General features: G+C 45.5%; 1 protein-coding gene across 2 annotated transcripts in view; it reads right to left on the bottom strand.

Annotated features, from left to right (window-relative positions):
• Nucleotides 1-16,488, bottom strand: part of CLGN (calmegin) — a 101,500-nt gene that overhangs the window by 3,103 nt on the left and 81,909 nt on the right. For both annotated transcript variants that reach the window (XM_075348420.1, XM_075348429.1), the window contains exon 14: nt 11,893-11,993. In XM_075348420.1, coding sequence (XP_075204535.1) covers nt 11,893-11,993 — 101 coding nt within the window. The remainder of the gene's footprint in view (nt 1-11,892; nt 11,994-16,488) is intronic.

Here is a 16,488-nt window from a genome sequence, read left to right as displayed (position 1 = left end):
CTGGATCATGTGCCGTTCCCTTTCTTCTCCAAACTTTTTTCTTCCCATCATTCTGGTACAGGTTGATCTTTGTCTCATCGGTCCATAGAATACTTTTCCAGAACTGAGCTGGCTTCATGAGGTGTTTTTCAGCAAATTTAACTCTGGCCTGTCTATTTTTGGAATTGATGAATGGTTTGCATCTAGATGTGAACCCTTTGTATTTACTTTCATGGAGTCTTCTCTTTACTGTTGACTTAGAGACAGATACACCTACTTCACTGAGAGTGTTCTGGACTTCAGTTGATGTTGTGAACGGGTTCTTCTTCACCAAAGAAAGTATGCGGCGATCATCCACCACTGTTGTCATCCGTGGACGCCCAGGCCTTTTTGAGTTCCCAAGCTCACCAGTCAATTCCTTTTTTCTCAGAATGTACCCGACTGTTGATTTTGCTACTCCAAGCATGTCTGCTATCTCTCTGATGGATTTTTTCTTTTTTTTCAGCCTCAGGATGTTCTGCTTCACCTCAATTGAGAGTTCCTTAGACCGCATGTTGTCTGGTCACAGCAACAGCTTCCAAATGCAAAACCACACACCTGTAATCAACCCCAGACCTTTTAACTACTTCATTGATTACAGGTTAACGAGGGAGACGCCTCCAGAGTTAATTGCAGCCCTTAGAGTCCCTTGTCCAATTACTTTTGGTCCCTTGAAAAAGGAGGCGGCTATGCATTACAGAGCTATGATTCCTAAACCCTTTCTCCGATTTGGATGTGAAAACTCTCATATTGCAGCTGGGAGTGTGCACTTTCAGCCCATATTATATATATAATTGTATTTCTGAACATGTTTTTGTAACAGCTAAAATAACAAAACTTGTGTCACTGTCCAAATATTTCTGGACCTAACTAACTATACACTGCCCCCCCCAGGCCCTGGTTTAGATATATCACAACAATTCAGTTTTGCCTACAATGTTCCTTTCAAAGAGTATTCCCATGGCTATGATTAACCCTGTGTAGATAAAAGAATGTGAAGAGGAAGCAGCACTGCAGCCCGTTCATTCCCAGGATTGGGGGAGGTCGCAGTCCTTGGAGTCCCAGAGATAATTTACTAATGCTATATCCTAGCAGTTATTAAGATATGAATATTGTTTTAAAGGGAATATGTCACCAGGTTTGTGCCACCTAAAATGAGCACAGCATAATATAGAAACAGAGACCCTGGTTCCAGCGATGTATCACTTATTGGGCTGCTTGATGTAGTTTTGATAATCTCCTGCTGATAAAACAGCGATCTTATCACTGAAAGACTGCTGTTATAGTCCTACATATTTATAAGTTGTGTTGTATAAACCCCCCCACCACCACTGATTAGTAGCTTTCTGCTTATGCACAGTCTACACAGAAAGCTACCAATCAGTGGTGTGTATGCAGTTATACAGAGCTCAGCATTCAGAGCAGTGCTTAATCTGCAGCAGATAAAACAGATGTTATCAAAACTTCAGCAAGCAGTTTGGAATATATCGTATATACTCCAGTATAAACCGACCCGAGTAATGAGCCTATTGTTTAGTAATGTCCCCTGCAGTAATGAGCCCATTGTTTAGTAATGTCCCCTGCAGTAATGAGCCCATTGTTTAGTAATATGCCCATCCTTGTCCCCCCCATGTAGTAATGTGCCCATTGTGTAGTATTGTCTTCTTGTCCCCTATTATGCTGTTGTTTACACACAATAAACATTGTCACCTGTTTTCCGTTCTCATGGTGCCTTCAGCTTCTTCTGGCAGACCGCAGGCTCATAGACCCCTCCGCAATAGCGTCCTGTACACAGGGCCGCCGCCGCTATGGCTTTACTATAGCTGAATGCTTTGCGGTGCCGTAAAGAATTCAACTGCAGTAAAGCGCTGACAGTAGCAGCCCCGTGTATGGGATGTGATCATGGAGGAGTGCTTCTTGCGGACCGCAGGCTCATAGACCCTTCCATGATCGCGTCCTGTACATGCGGCCGCCACTGCTGTCAGCACTTTACTGCAGTTGAATGCTTTTTACATAGTTACTTGAGTTGAAAAAAGACCTAGGTCGATCTAGTTCAACCTTACTCCACCAGCTCTACATTTGGTCACTAAGTAATTTATAACCAACAGTGTTGTGTGTAGTGAAAGCAAAGCATTTAACTGCGGTAAAGCCATGACGACAGCCCCGTGTACAGGACGCTATCTCGGAGGGGTCTATGGGCCTGAGGTCTGCCAGAAGAAGCTGAAGGCACCGAGGGAACGGATGACAGGAGAGAATAATGTTTACTGTGTGTAAGAAGGGGACCGGTAAGAGGGTATTACTAAACAAAGGGCTCATGCACCACCGTGCACTGCCGTAGAAGACGACACCCGACTTTTGAGAAGTTTTTCTGGGGTTAAAAAGTCGTCTTATACGCCAGAAAATAAAGTATTTAAAAATTGCACCCAAGGATGAACCAGACTTGTTCAAGTCCACAATTCTCTTCTGAGATCTTGGCTGATTTCTTTTGACTTTCCCATGATGCTACACAAAGAAGCAGTGTGCTTCAGGTGTGCATTAAAATACATCCACAGGTGTGTCTCTTATTAACTCAGATGTTGCCAATAAACCTATCAGAAGCTTCCAAAGACATGACATCATCATATGGGCTGACCCATATTGTTTAAAGACATAGTACTGTTAGTGTATGTAAACTTTTGACTTTGCAGAAAGTAATAAAAAAATCTTAAAACGGGGGACGGAGCCGGACATGACTGAGTGAGGACACTGTTTTCCTGAGCTCCTCTCTACATTCTTCCATAAAGCCAGTTTTAACTTCAAAATGGGCAAATCCTCCACTAAAAAGAACAAACCCTGCACCCCAGAGCAACATCGGAGCATATCTTACCCACTCCCGGGAGCTCGGGGACGTTTCACTACCAGGGAGGGAATTGAGGCCTGCAGACCCTGAGCCCGTCCCTGACCTGGTGCCCGAAGCCGCTACAGCCACAGAAAATCAGAGGAGAGGAGAAGCAACGGGGAACCCCCGTGGTGTGGAGGGTCTCCCGGCTGGTCCCCCGACGGCGGTGAGAGGCAGCGGGAGCCCCGTGAATGGAGCGGTGGTGAGCCCAGCGGCGCCTCTGCAAGATGGCGGTCGCGTATCTGGAGAGCGTGGATCGGCGGTGGAGAAGGGGTGCCCGCGGCTGCTGCCCTGCAGGCCGCGCGGTCCGCTGCAGCTCAGCTGGGACCGGAGAGTCAGCATAACTCACCTGCGACCGGCGCTGGTGGAATCCAGGAGGCGGGGACCGGCAGACGCGAGGTACTCGTGGGCCTGGGCTCAGGCGATGCCTCACCACTACAGCAGCGGGCGCTGAGGAACCAGCTGCTGCGCAGTGAAGCCAACCGGCAGGAACCTCCATCATCACCTCCATCATCATCAAACACAGGTGCTGTGGCTGGGTGAGAGGAGGGTATAATGACCAACCCTAAGGGACTGCCTGGCGGTATTACCCAGAAGCAGGAACAGCAGGGGGTCCTGATGGACGGGGCTCGGCCTGGGGGCAACAGTATTAACCCCAGTCATACCTTCTATATAGAGGTCCCACAGCCTTTGGGGGGGGGGGGGGCTGGAGAAGGAGGGAGGCCACAGGAGCTGCTGGTGAATCGTGGGGACTTCCTCAGGGAGAGGTATCCCCCACACCCTCAGGGGGCTGGTCCACGGGATCCTCCTGGGCTGAGCACCTGTCGGGCCCTGATGGGGATCCAGAGAGGAGCACACTGATGCCCGTGAACGGGGGATCCAGGATGCTGGGGTCTCCCTCACTCTGCCTTCCCAGAGGCCTTCTCACTCTGCCTTCTCTGCTGCAGTCCCACGGGCGTGGGATGACATAAACAACCCTCATGGAACGCAAAATATGATATATGGTCCAACTCTACAGGACTCTTTTCGTGCATACTCCAACATATCTCATACAGCCGCCACGATGGGCGAGGACCGCCTGGCATCCTTGGCAGACCTGCGGTCATTGCTACAAGCGATTCCCACCAAGAATGATATTGCTGCACTGGCCAGCCAAGTAGTAGTGGAATGTAAACAAGAATTCACCCAATTACGATCTAAACTTTCCATACTTACCCATAGGGTAGACTTCCTTGATGAGCAGCAATCAGCTTCTCAGGTCTCTATGCAATCTATCCAAGAGACGGTAAAAAACCAGTCCAATTAATTATTTGCCCTCCAACAGCAAGTAGATGATTTAGAGAACAGAAACAAAAGGAACAATCTATGTGTTAGGGGCCTTAATGATTCCATTGCCGCCCCCGATATCCCAGCAGTCCTCCATTCACTTTTTAATGGCTTGCTAAAGAGACCACCAGGTGCCCCCCTTGAACTTGACAGAGCTCATAGGGCCCTACATCCTCCTGACGCAGTGGACTCTCGTCGAGGGATGTTGTGTGCCGGGTGCACTTTTTTGCCGTCAAAGAGGCCATCTTGCAAGCTGCTAGGAGGAAACAGACTTTATCATACAATGGCTCCGCTATCCGCATAATGCCGGATCTCTCAAGTCACACCCTGGCCCAGCGCACCAATCTTAAGCCTCTCCTGGATGTATTAAAGGAGAAGGGTCTACCGTTCCGATGGGGATTCCCCTTCTCCCTATCGGTGTAGAAGGACTCGCGGTGGTGGGTCCTACGTTCCCCAGAGGACTTTCCGGCCTTCATCTTGAGCCTGGGTTTACCCTCAGTCTCCATTTCAGCATGGCCCACCACCCTGCTTCAGCCGTGGGTCCCCGGGCGGGGAACGAACGCTCCCAAGTCGAACCCACCTGCAGAATCCAGCAGGGGGCTACCCCCGAGAGGAGAAAGGGGTCGCAAAGGGGGCCGCCTGCGGCAGTCGACATAGAAAAGGCCGGAGGCTACGCACGTTGCCCGTATTGCGTAAACATTTGTTACCTTTGCCGGTGTTTATGGTTATCTTTAATGTTTTAAGTATAGATTGAGCTCTGCTCGGTTATGTCTGACATCTTCTTCCCCCACATAGGCTGGGATCCCCTGTTCTGCTTAGTTGAAGTGGATATGTTCCCTATGAACATTTGTTCGGACTTAGATTATTGTGTAAGGTCTTTCTACCTGCTGTTCTTGTTGTTTTTTTCTCTGATACATTCTACCCTTCCCACGTCTTTCTCTCTTCTCTTTCACGGCCAGGCTGATGGTGTTCGATCCCCTCTTTCATATATCTCTAATGTCTTATTCCCTTACAGATGGCGGACCTAACCATCGCTTCTTTCAATGCCAGGGGCCTAAATGTTCCGGAGAAACGGCCACAGGTACTTTACCACCTTCACAAACGGAAGGTGGGAATAGTGTGTTTCCAGGAGATCCATTTCAAGCTAGGACATGCCCCCGTTATTACTAAAAATAAGTATTACCAGACATGGGTATTCTCTGACAACACAGATTCCCGTTCTAAAGGAGTGGCGATTGCCATCCATAAATCGCTCCCGCATCAAATCTTAAAATGCTCGACTGATAGTTTTGGCAGATATATCATCCTCTCTCTGAGAGTGGGGGACCAAACTCTCACAATAATCAATGCCTATGCCCCAAACCAAAGGCAGGACAGCTTTATTACCAGCTTAGTCGACGAGGCGATCCTACTGATACAGGGCACGGCAATTCTGTGTGGCGACCTCAATGTCACCCTGGACCCCACATTGGACAATTCCAGGGGGAAATCCAGCATTTCATACACTATCATTAAACGCATCAAAAAAGCTTTATTGCGTATTCAACTGTTCGACACATGGAGACTGAAACATCCATCGGACAGAGACTATAGCTTCTACTCCCATACAGAAGACTCATACAGTCGTATAGACTATATACTACTGCAACACAATGCTCTTCCATGGATCCAACATTCTAGGATGGATAACATTTTGTGGTCAGACCACGCGCCGGTCTATTGTACGATTGCAATTCCCTCTCTCTTAGTCCCTTCAGGATCGTGGTGGCTGAATGAGTCGTTGCTGTTGGATGAGCTCTGCGTCACAGACGTTCAGACCTCTATCACAAGGTTCATGGAGGACCACTCGGACGACACAGCCCCCACTTACAAGTGGGAAGCACTGAAGTGTGTCCTGTGAGGTATTTTTATCAAGCATGGGTCCCAAATTAAAAAAGAAAAGGCCCAAGACATAGTAAACGCTCTCCATAGGGTCTCTGAACTGGAGCTCATCCATAAGCGATCCTTATCGGCCACAAACTTACAAGCTCTTCTGCAAGCTAGGATTGAGGTTAAAAAACTGTTAGATTCCTCTTACAAGCGCCTACTACAGGTGGGGAAAGGGAAGTTTTATTAGTTTGGGGACAAGCCAGGAAGACTGTTGGCTAATGCGTTGAGAGAAGGGAGAGCCCATACCCTCATTCCTTGCATCAAAAACTCATGCGACAAACTGCTCTATGCTACCCCCGACATTTCAAACACCTTTCATGACTTGTTTTCCAAGTTATATAACCTACCTGTCGAACCCCCGGAGTCGAGGGTAGGCGGTCCTTTAATGCTCTCACCTTTCCGACGTCTTAATAGTTCTATAATTGAAACCCTGGAAAGCCCATTTTCTTTGGAGGAATTGTTGGCGGGGATTAGTGACTCACCTGGTAATAAGAGTCCTGGACCAGACGGGTTCCCCGCCAAATTCTACAAATCCTTTTCTGAACAATTGGCTCCCTTAATGCTTCTCTCCTTCAATTCAATTTCTGACTCTGTCCCTTTCCCGCCCCATTCCACTACGGTCCACATCTCCTTGCTCCGCAAGGCTGGAAAAGACCCCACGGCGTGTAGCAGTTTTAGACCGATCTCACTCCTTAATGTTGATTTAAAATTCTATGCCAAGCTTTTAGCAAATAGACTTGGCCCTTTACTCCCTGACCTGATACATTTGGACCAGGTCGGATTTGTCCCGGGTAGGGAGGCGAGGGACAATACAATAAAGACCTTGGACCTGATCCAACATGCACACACAAAAAAAAAAAACTCTCTTTCATGTTGCTATCTCTGGACGCTGAGAAGGCCTTCGACAGAGTTTCCTGGCAGTCACTTTCACAAACACTGGACCATATGGGCCTGGGGCCAGTTTTTTCGACCAGGATTATGGCCTTATATCATTCTCCGACTGCACACCTTAAAATTAATGGCACTCTGTCAAGGCCCTTCTCCATCCATAACGGGACCAGGCAGGGGTGTCCCTTGTCACCTCTGCTATATATCCTGGTCATGGAGCACTTGTTATCGGCCATTAGGACCAACCCGGATATACAGGGAATTAGGATCGCCAATCGGGAACACAAATGTGCCGGCTTTGCTGACGATCTTCTTATTTACCTCTGTAACCCCCTCACATCACTCCCACCCCTAATGCTAGAACTAAACCGCTTTAGTAAATGGTCCAACTTTAAAATTAATTTTGATAAATCAGAGGCTCTAAAGATTACTTTGCCACAAACGACAATAAATGCAATAAAACCAAACTTCCCCTTCAGATGGCCACCCCATGGCAGTATTGGATACTTGGGCATCAATATCCCATCCGATTTGACAAAACGTTTTCAACTAAACTATCAAAGCTTCCTGTCAAAGCTTGAGGGAGACCTGACCTTGTGGCAGAGAGGTACTGTTTCATGGTTCGGCAGGATTGGCGCCCTCAGAATGACGGCCCAGCCAAGATTGCTATACTTGATACAGACGGTCCCAGTTTACGTTCCGGCAGCCAAATGGGCCAGGATACAGCGCTTATTTGATCAATTTGTTTGGTCAAAGAAGCACGCCCGTCTCAGGAGTAACGTTCTAACTAGGACCAAGAACGCAGGAGGTGTGGGGCTGCCCGACTGCAGGCGTTATTACATGGCGGCCGCCCATGCCAGAGTTCTAGACCTCTTACATAGCTCTAGGTCTAAGCTTTGGATCTGCCTAGCGCAGGATCTATGCCCCTTGTCAGTGCCGACCCTGCCGTGGACATGGCAACTCCTTACCAAACATAAGATTGAAATGTCTTATAGCACTAAACAAACATTGAAAACTATACATTCTACATCATTACGCAATCGCCTGATTCAGCCGGGAGGACCCCTTATGCCATTAACCGATAACCCAGAGTTTCTACCGGGGGCATCACCCAACAACTTCCTGGGCAGTACGAAACAGAGCCCCTTAAGACTGAACCAGGTAGCTCCTGGGGGATCCCTTCTACCGCTTCTGGAGATTGTGGAAAATCGTAATTTCAGGATGCGGTTTCATTTTGAATATGCACAACTCAAACACTTCATAATCTCACAAAACATCGTCATGGCGCGTCTTCCACCCCAAACTCCATTTGAAAACCTTTGCACTGGGTCCTTAGATACACGTCATGCGATATCAAAAATATATAAGATCATAACCAACACGGCAGAGGCATCCCTTCCTCGCTTTTGTGCGGCGTCGGAAGCAGAGCTCAACCAGACGTTCCTTGGGAACCAGTGGGCACGTCGCTTCCGACTAACCCACAAGTCCGTCGTGGCCACCAGAATGCAAGAAACCAGCTATAAAATACTCTCCAGGTGGTACAGGGTCCCAATGTCTCTTCATGCGTGGTGTCCTGAGGCGCCTGATACCTTTTGGCTTTGTGGAGCACAGGGAGGCACCATGTCCCACATCTGGTGGTACTGCCCGGGCTTGGGGGTCTTTTGGAAAAAAGTACTAGCAGCCATACAGGAGGTCACAGGGATCATAGTCCCCAGCCGCCCAGAGGCAGTCCTACTATACATTTTTAATGTCTCAGAAAAGGCCTATAAAAAGTCCCTCTTGGGCCACCTTCTCCAGGCAGCAAAGACAGTGGTCCCACGGCGCTGGAAAGACCCTGCCCCCCCTACGATAGATGAGTGGGTAATGGAAGTGAATGTGATCCACCGCATGGAAAAGGTGATGGCAGAGTCGCGTGGACAGACGGTGGCAACAGCCACTAAATGGTTTCAATGGGAATCATTCCTCTCTGGCAAAAAAATTCTTGAATTAATCTAACCTCCGGAAGATAGGCACCTTGGCTCCACTTACTTCAGATAATATACACCACCCTTCCAACATGTCTTGGTCCAACGGACAAAGTATCAGACCCGGCCGATGCGCTCTACTCTCCATCTCTTCCTCTCTTGCCCTGACTTATCCTTCCTTTGGTATTTTTCGTGAACATACTGCTTCTTCACCTTTCCTCTTTGGCTTATTATTCTTTGTGGTTCAAAACGACTATCCATGTATCATACCAATCATTTACATACTGTCATGACGTTTGCGAATGTGTTGTGTCGCATAGACTTTGGTTTCGCATTGTCAGTTATAACATGGATCCATGTTCCTTTAATGTATTCTTTAAAACTCAATAAAACTTTAAAAATTGGAAAAAAAAATATCTTAAAACATTCTTGCTCTCTCATTGTTCTGGCATTTGACAAATATAAATAATTTTGGTAATCCTAATTGACCTAAAACGGGAAAGGTTTATTCTGATTTCATGTGAGAAAAACATGCACATGTGACTTTTTAGATAGTGTACTTCTGGTTTCAACTGCACTTTGCGTTTTTGGTTCATTCATGCAGTGCTGGCGCAGTTTCCTCTGTCTGCCCTGCTTAGATCAACAATGTGGTGATATATCATACACAACATGTCACTGCAGCAGTCAATAATTGTGTACTGACATCATCAGCGACTGACTACCACGTGTCATGTCTAACCAGTCTTTTTGCTGACGATGACTTGACAGGGAACTCAATCGGTAAGTGTACTTCTGTTATTTATTTTGAACCACTTGGAGTCTGTTGAGGCATATTTTAGAGGTTGTAACATCTCAATAGTAGTTTTCTGGCTGGGCTCACACTACCATATTTTCTCCATTTGAGAAAAACAGTCCGATTATGCTAACCAGACTTGGACACGAGTTTGATCCGTTTTCCTTGGATGTGGAGAATAAATAAAAAAGTTTCTTAATCTCCATTCTGTCAGTCTGTGAGAATTGGATCGCAATCAGATGTCATCCGAGAGCGGTCCAATTATTTTTCAAGTAGTTACAATTTGCCAAAGGCAACTAAAGACTCATTTTGTACATTAAAACATAACTTTTAATATTTAGCATTATAAATTTAAAAGCACAGCACACATTATTAAAACCAATTAAGAACTTCAATGGGTATTTGTTTCTCTTAGGCTGGGGCCATATGGGGAATAATGCAATTCTCGCATGACACTCGGCTCACGCTGGTAGCCCAGTGAAGCCGAGTGTCAGTCGAGTGTCACTGGGACTGAGGTCCGATCATACGATCGGACCTCAGCTGCAGGGGGCGGGCCAGCTCTTAGGAGGGGAGGGCCGGCGCTGTGGAGGGGAGGGAACGATTTATCTCCCTCTCTCCGCTGTAGCCGGCTATTTCCACTCTCGCCCTGCACTCGCGGTACACCGGTGTAATGCGAGTGCAGTGCGATTTTTCTCTCGCCCTATAGACTTGAATGGGTGCGAGAGAAAAAAGGATCGCATTACAGTTGTAGCATGCTGTGATTATTTTCTCAGACCGATTAGGGCTGAGAAAATAATTTCTCATGGGTGCTGACATACAGGCTAATATTGGTCCGAGTGGAATGCGATGTTTTATCACATTCCATTCGCACCAATTTTGATGCCGTGTGTTTTAGGCCTAAGGCCGGCGTCACACGGTACAATATATCAGGCGATATGTTGTCGGGGTCACGGATTCCGTGACGCACATCCGGCATCGTTAGAGATATCGTACCGTGTGACACCTCCGAACGACTGTGAGCGAGCAAAAATACTCACCTTATCGTTGCTCGTTGACACGTCGTTCATTTTCATAATGTCGCTCCTCCCTCTGCGCGCTGGTTGTTCATCGTTCCCGTGGCAGCACACATCACTCCGTGTGACACCCCGGGAACGACGAACACAGCTTACCTGCATCCCGCCGGCAATGTGGAAAGAAGGAGGTGGGCGGGATGTTACGTCCCGCTCATCTCCACCCCTCCGCTTCTATTGGCCGGCCGCTGTGTGACGTCGCACGTCCCTCCCCCTTCAGGAAGAGGATGTTCGCCGCCCACAGCGACGTCGTCCGGGAGGTAAGTACGTGTGACAGGGGGGTTAACGACTTTGTGCGCCACAGGCAACTAATTGCCCGTGACGCACAAACGACGGGGGCGGGTACGATCGCTCGTGCAATCGCACGATAGATCATCCCGTGTGACGCCGGCCTTACTCTTTGAAGCAGTAATACCTTGCCCCTCAATTATTAGTATATTGTGGCTAGAAAAAAAGCCTATAATCCAGCTCTCAATATCAGTAATGGGCTATGGTAAATTCCACTGCTGTTCTCTATATTAAAATTGTGAACCTATTGCCTCCACAACATGTGTCACCAAAACATGCCTCAATCCCCTGATGACGCCAGTTTGGTGAAACATGTTGGGGAGGCAATAGGTTCAAATTTTAATATAGAGAGCAGCAATGGACTATTCCATAGCCCATTACTGATATTAAGAGCTGGATTATAGGTCTTTTTCTAGCCACAATATACTAATTATTGAGGGGCAAGGTATTACTGCTTCAAAGAGTAAGAGGAATAAATACCCATTAAGGTCTTAATTGGTTTTAATAATAATAGTATTTGGTTAGCGCTTTTTAAGGCAATTTTTTGGGAGTGGAATTTGCCTGAAAAAGATGTTGTGAGCACATATCCTAACACTTCAATCCCCTATAATCCGAACCTCTCACTCTGATCGCACTATAACACTTAACATTTATTAAAAATGAATGCTAAGACAAACCAGGCTATTAGGAGGCAGGACACATACAGATAAAGACTTTACAGGTCTTAGTGATTTTTACCTCATCATCTGAAGACTGATTTACTGTTTCGCCAGCATCTTCATCTTCTTGACTGAATTCCTCATCTTCCTCCTCATTTTCTGTCTTCTCAAACTCATCGCCTAGACACACAAAAGTTGTTTTAGCCATAGAAGAAAATAAAATTACTAATTTTGAACAGTTTTATCAGGAGATTCAACCCAGACGAAGGACAATATTTACAGAGTAACAAAGTATAACATTAGATATACAGTATAATGAAAAATAGAATATCAAAAGAGTCATCTTGTTTTGTTAACTCTTTCAGCAAATTGAGCCCTATACACCTCAGTAAAGGGGTGGTCAACTACTTTTATACTGATGGCCTGTACTTAGGTTAGTACAATTGCATGTGGACCACGGCACTCCCTAGTAGGTGGTGCATTAATAGGATCCCAATCCTGGAAGTTACAGATAGAAGATGGAAAAAGTGTGGAATGATATGCACTGCTGTAGATAAACTGAAGGTCCAGTCCATGAAGTGGATGAAAAAGTGCTTAAATTCCGCATTTCAGAGTGAAACCCCCACTTCTTCATCAGAACAGGCGACAAATTATTAGTATGGTTAAACTGGACAAGGTACGGTGAAAAAAGCACCAAAGAAACACATGACATTAGAGTCAAAGCTCAAAAGGTTACTGGGGACCCAACTGTCATGCTCATAGAAAACAAAATGTGTTCCCCATTGTTTCTTTTTTTTTCTTTATTTTTTTCCTGTTTTTTTTTAAAAAAAAAAAATTTCTGTTTCATTCTCCTGTTTTAATAAAAATTATTTTTGTTTTATGGGCATGTCGTTGGCTCCCCAGTAACCTTTTGAACTTTGACGCTGACGTCATGTATTCCTTTGACGCTTTCTTCACCATACCTTGTCCATTTAAACCATGCTACTGTCCATATGTTGTAATATAGTGCCTATTCTGATGAAGGAGTGGAGTTTCTTATGGAATCCAAGGCACCGAAACTCCTTTAAAAACTTTATTACTCCCAGCATACAAAGGAAAAGTGCAGATAGCAATGTTTCGGCCAACGCAGGGCCTTTGTGAATGAGGTAAGATACATGGCTATATGAGGAGAACTATACTACATTTCTAACTGGAGGTATTTGCTCATAATATTATTACACCTACTACACATTGGGATAGGATCTTGTAGATGGGAATGCTCCTGTAAATGAATGTAATATTTATGTGCCATCCAAAATGTATGTTAACTGTACATACAAATTTTGTTCAATACCTTGGACCTTAAGGTACATGGATTGCATTTAGGAGAGGCGTATGAGATAGGGAAGGACTAGAGGAAAGGCGGCGTGGCTGCGGTGGTGAGGAGCTGGAGCAGTGTACTCCGTGTGCCCAGTGATGTTATCTCTCCCCGGAAGTCAGGTCTACTTCCGGCTCACTGCTTCTTATGCATCTTACGCAGGACTATGCTTCAGCTTCTAAACACCTCTCCTGAATGCAATCAGTGTACATGAAGAAGGTCCAAATTATTGACCAAAATGCTATATGTACAATTAACATACCTACTGGATTCCAAATAAATATCTCCTCAATTTAACTAAGGAGTGCTTAGTTCTTCAGATCTACCCTTAGGATTGATCATCAATACCATATCGGTGAGTGTGAGACAAATGGCAACTCGCCAATCAGCTGTTCCCAGAGCCAGCGACGGCCAGATGTGATCACTTGTGATCAGCATAGCTTTGTCAATTGTATAGTGGCCACAACTGGGAAATGCACATCCACCCCTATTAGAATGAATAGTTCATTACCCCACTGCTTCTACGACAGCTGTGGTGTCCTGCTCCGCAACCGATCACATCTGCCCGGCATAAGAAACTGCTGATCGGTTGGGGTGTTGCATATCGCACTCCCACTGATCTGATATTGATGAACTATCCTAAAGCCATCAAAATAAAAGTACTGTACAATCCCTTTAAAATATACAATCACCAAAAAGACAAAAAATGGTCTAGACAAAGAAATGACAAAGGAATATCTTTAATACTTTTATATGGTATAAACCTATTCAATTCTTATCACTGCTATATAATCAGAGTAAACATGAAAGGGGTTGATCAAGAATTAAAGGGAACCTGTCATTAGGATCATCCTGCCCAAACCACATTTTAGAAAAAACATAGTTGAGGGACTATAAGGAAAGACATGACTAGTCCGATGACATCCAGGTCAGGACAATAGGGTCTTCTCCAGGTCTCTCATAGTTACATAGGTTGAAAAAAGACCAGGGTCCATCTAGTTCAACCTTCCTCCATCAATTATATATTTTATCACTAAATCATTTATAGCCAACAATGTTGTGTGTACTGAGGAAATCATCCAGCCCTTTTTTAAAAGCTGTTATAGTGTCTGCCTTTACTACCTCTTGTGGTAGGGCATTCCACAGTCTGACTGCTCTAACTGTAAAGAACCCTTTCCTATTTAGCTGCCGGAATCGCTTTTCTTCCATTCGCAGTGTATGCCCCCTGGTCCTTAGTATTGTCTTTGGAAGGAATAAGTCATGTGCCAGTCCTTTATATTGACCACACATGTATTTATACATATAAATGAGGTCTCCTCTGAGATGTTTTTTTTCTAAGCTAAAAAAATCCAATATATGTGAGGCCTTCCATTCCTAGCAATAATCTAATTACTCACCTTTGAACTGACTAACTTCAGAAACATGTTTCGGGACTGTGTTTGGACGCGAATGAGATGGCGTCGGTAAATTGTCTCCGGTTTTATGTTTTCTAATTTTGTTTCCCTGTGGAATGTTTTTTAATAAGAAAAAATAAAGTCTTGGATGTTTTAGAATCTACATCGCTGGATTTTTTTCTGCCTTTACAAGTGTACCCCCCGGTCTACTCCCCAGGATCCGTGCGGAGAGATTCTTTCTGGCTGAGGTGAGCTGATCAATTTTGATATTTTTACGTTATAGATTATTACTGGTTTGTGGGGCACACAGACAACATGCTGACCAAAATTACGGCCATCTGAACAAGGGTTAAAGGCAGCCTGTCAGGTCCAATATGCCCCCAGAGCCACGAGCAGTCCTGGGTGCATATTTCTAATCCCTGCCTAACCGTCCCTGTATACACTAGCATAGATAAAGGGATCTTTAGAAAAAGCATTTCTAAAGATCTTTTATCTTATGCTAATGAGCGCGGGGACTAGTCCCAAGAGTGTTATATCCCCGACTAGTCTGTCCTCTTAGCATGTTAGCACGTCCATAGGGGTGTACTAACATGCTATGCAATGAGGTGTCTCCAGCGGTGTTGCATGTACCTGTGTTCAAAAAAAGAAAAAAATTCTGTACAACGACTAGATTGTAAAAGGATTAAATTTTATTAATGAAATAGCATAAAAGCAAATAGACAATATAGGAATAAAATTGCAGAGACAGATGGTGAGTACCAGTAGAATTTTTTCTTTTTTGGGGGGTCCCTGTACCTACAGCTCCAGGGTACAGCAATGGGGGCGGCCTTTGCGCCCTCATATGCTAATCTATTCCTGGGGCTGTGGGAGAGGGACCTTCTCCTGTCAGATGTGATGTCATTGGTGGACCGCATTCCTTTTTGGACGCGGTACATCGATGACATCTTTTTCATCTGGCAGGGGAGTGCCCAGGATCTTAATCTATTTATTCGGAGTTTGAATATTAATGAGATCAATATACGATTGACTCACAGATTCAGCGACATATGCCTCGAATTCCTGGACGTGCTGGTCACACGTGACTCATTAGGCCAGCTACAGACTGACTTATATCGTAAAGATACATCTGTTAACTCAGTTCTGTATGCTACCTCAGCTCATCCTGCCCACGTTATACGGGCAGTCCCTGTGGGGCAGTTTCTTCGGCTGTGAAGGATATGCTCCTCAGACCCGGCCTTTGAATCCAGAGCCCTTGAACTTAAACAAAGGTTCCGTGATCGGGGGTATAGCAATAGATCGATTAAAAAGGCTTATAATAGAGCCAGAAATTCACCACGTGTTGAGCTATTATTCGGCGGCCAGATGAGGAAGACCTCTAATAACGTAAGAATGATTACCAAATACCACTCACAGTGGGGTCGGATGGTGGACGTCATGTCCCGGTTTTGGTCTATCCTTACTATTGATCCCATTTTGCGGAATTATCTGCCTGATAGACCATCAGTCGCGGCCCGTAAAGCCAGGAATTTGAAGGACATATTAACATCAAGTCATTATGATAAAAAGGATAATGCTGTCCTTCCATTTTTGTCCCTCTCCTCTTTTCCCTTGAGGTCTAGATTTGGTTGCTCACCCTGTGGTTCGTGTATTGCGTGCCCCAACATTGAAACAGCGACTGACTTTGCCTCGTCTGATGGGAAAGTTTTCCCAATTAGGAGGAAAATTAATTGCCTCTCTAAGGCCGTAGTGTATTATGCTAGTTGTCCATGTCCGCTCATCTATGTCGGCCTCACCACACGAGCCCTTAAGGTCCGTGTGAGGGAACATGTTCGCGACATCCAGGCCGCCATAGATGATGTGGACATTGAGGGCCTTAAAACTATACCGAGGCATTTTAAGAAACATCATAATTGTAATCACACTC

The sequence above is a fragment of the Anomaloglossus baeobatrachus genome, chromosome 1 (assembly GCF_048569485.1).
Source record: "Anomaloglossus baeobatrachus isolate aAnoBae1 chromosome 1, aAnoBae1.hap1, whole genome shotgun sequence".
Taxonomy (NCBI): domain Eukaryota; kingdom Metazoa; phylum Chordata; class Amphibia; order Anura; family Aromobatidae; genus Anomaloglossus; species Anomaloglossus baeobatrachus.
This window is presented reverse-complemented; position numbering and strand designations above follow the sequence as displayed.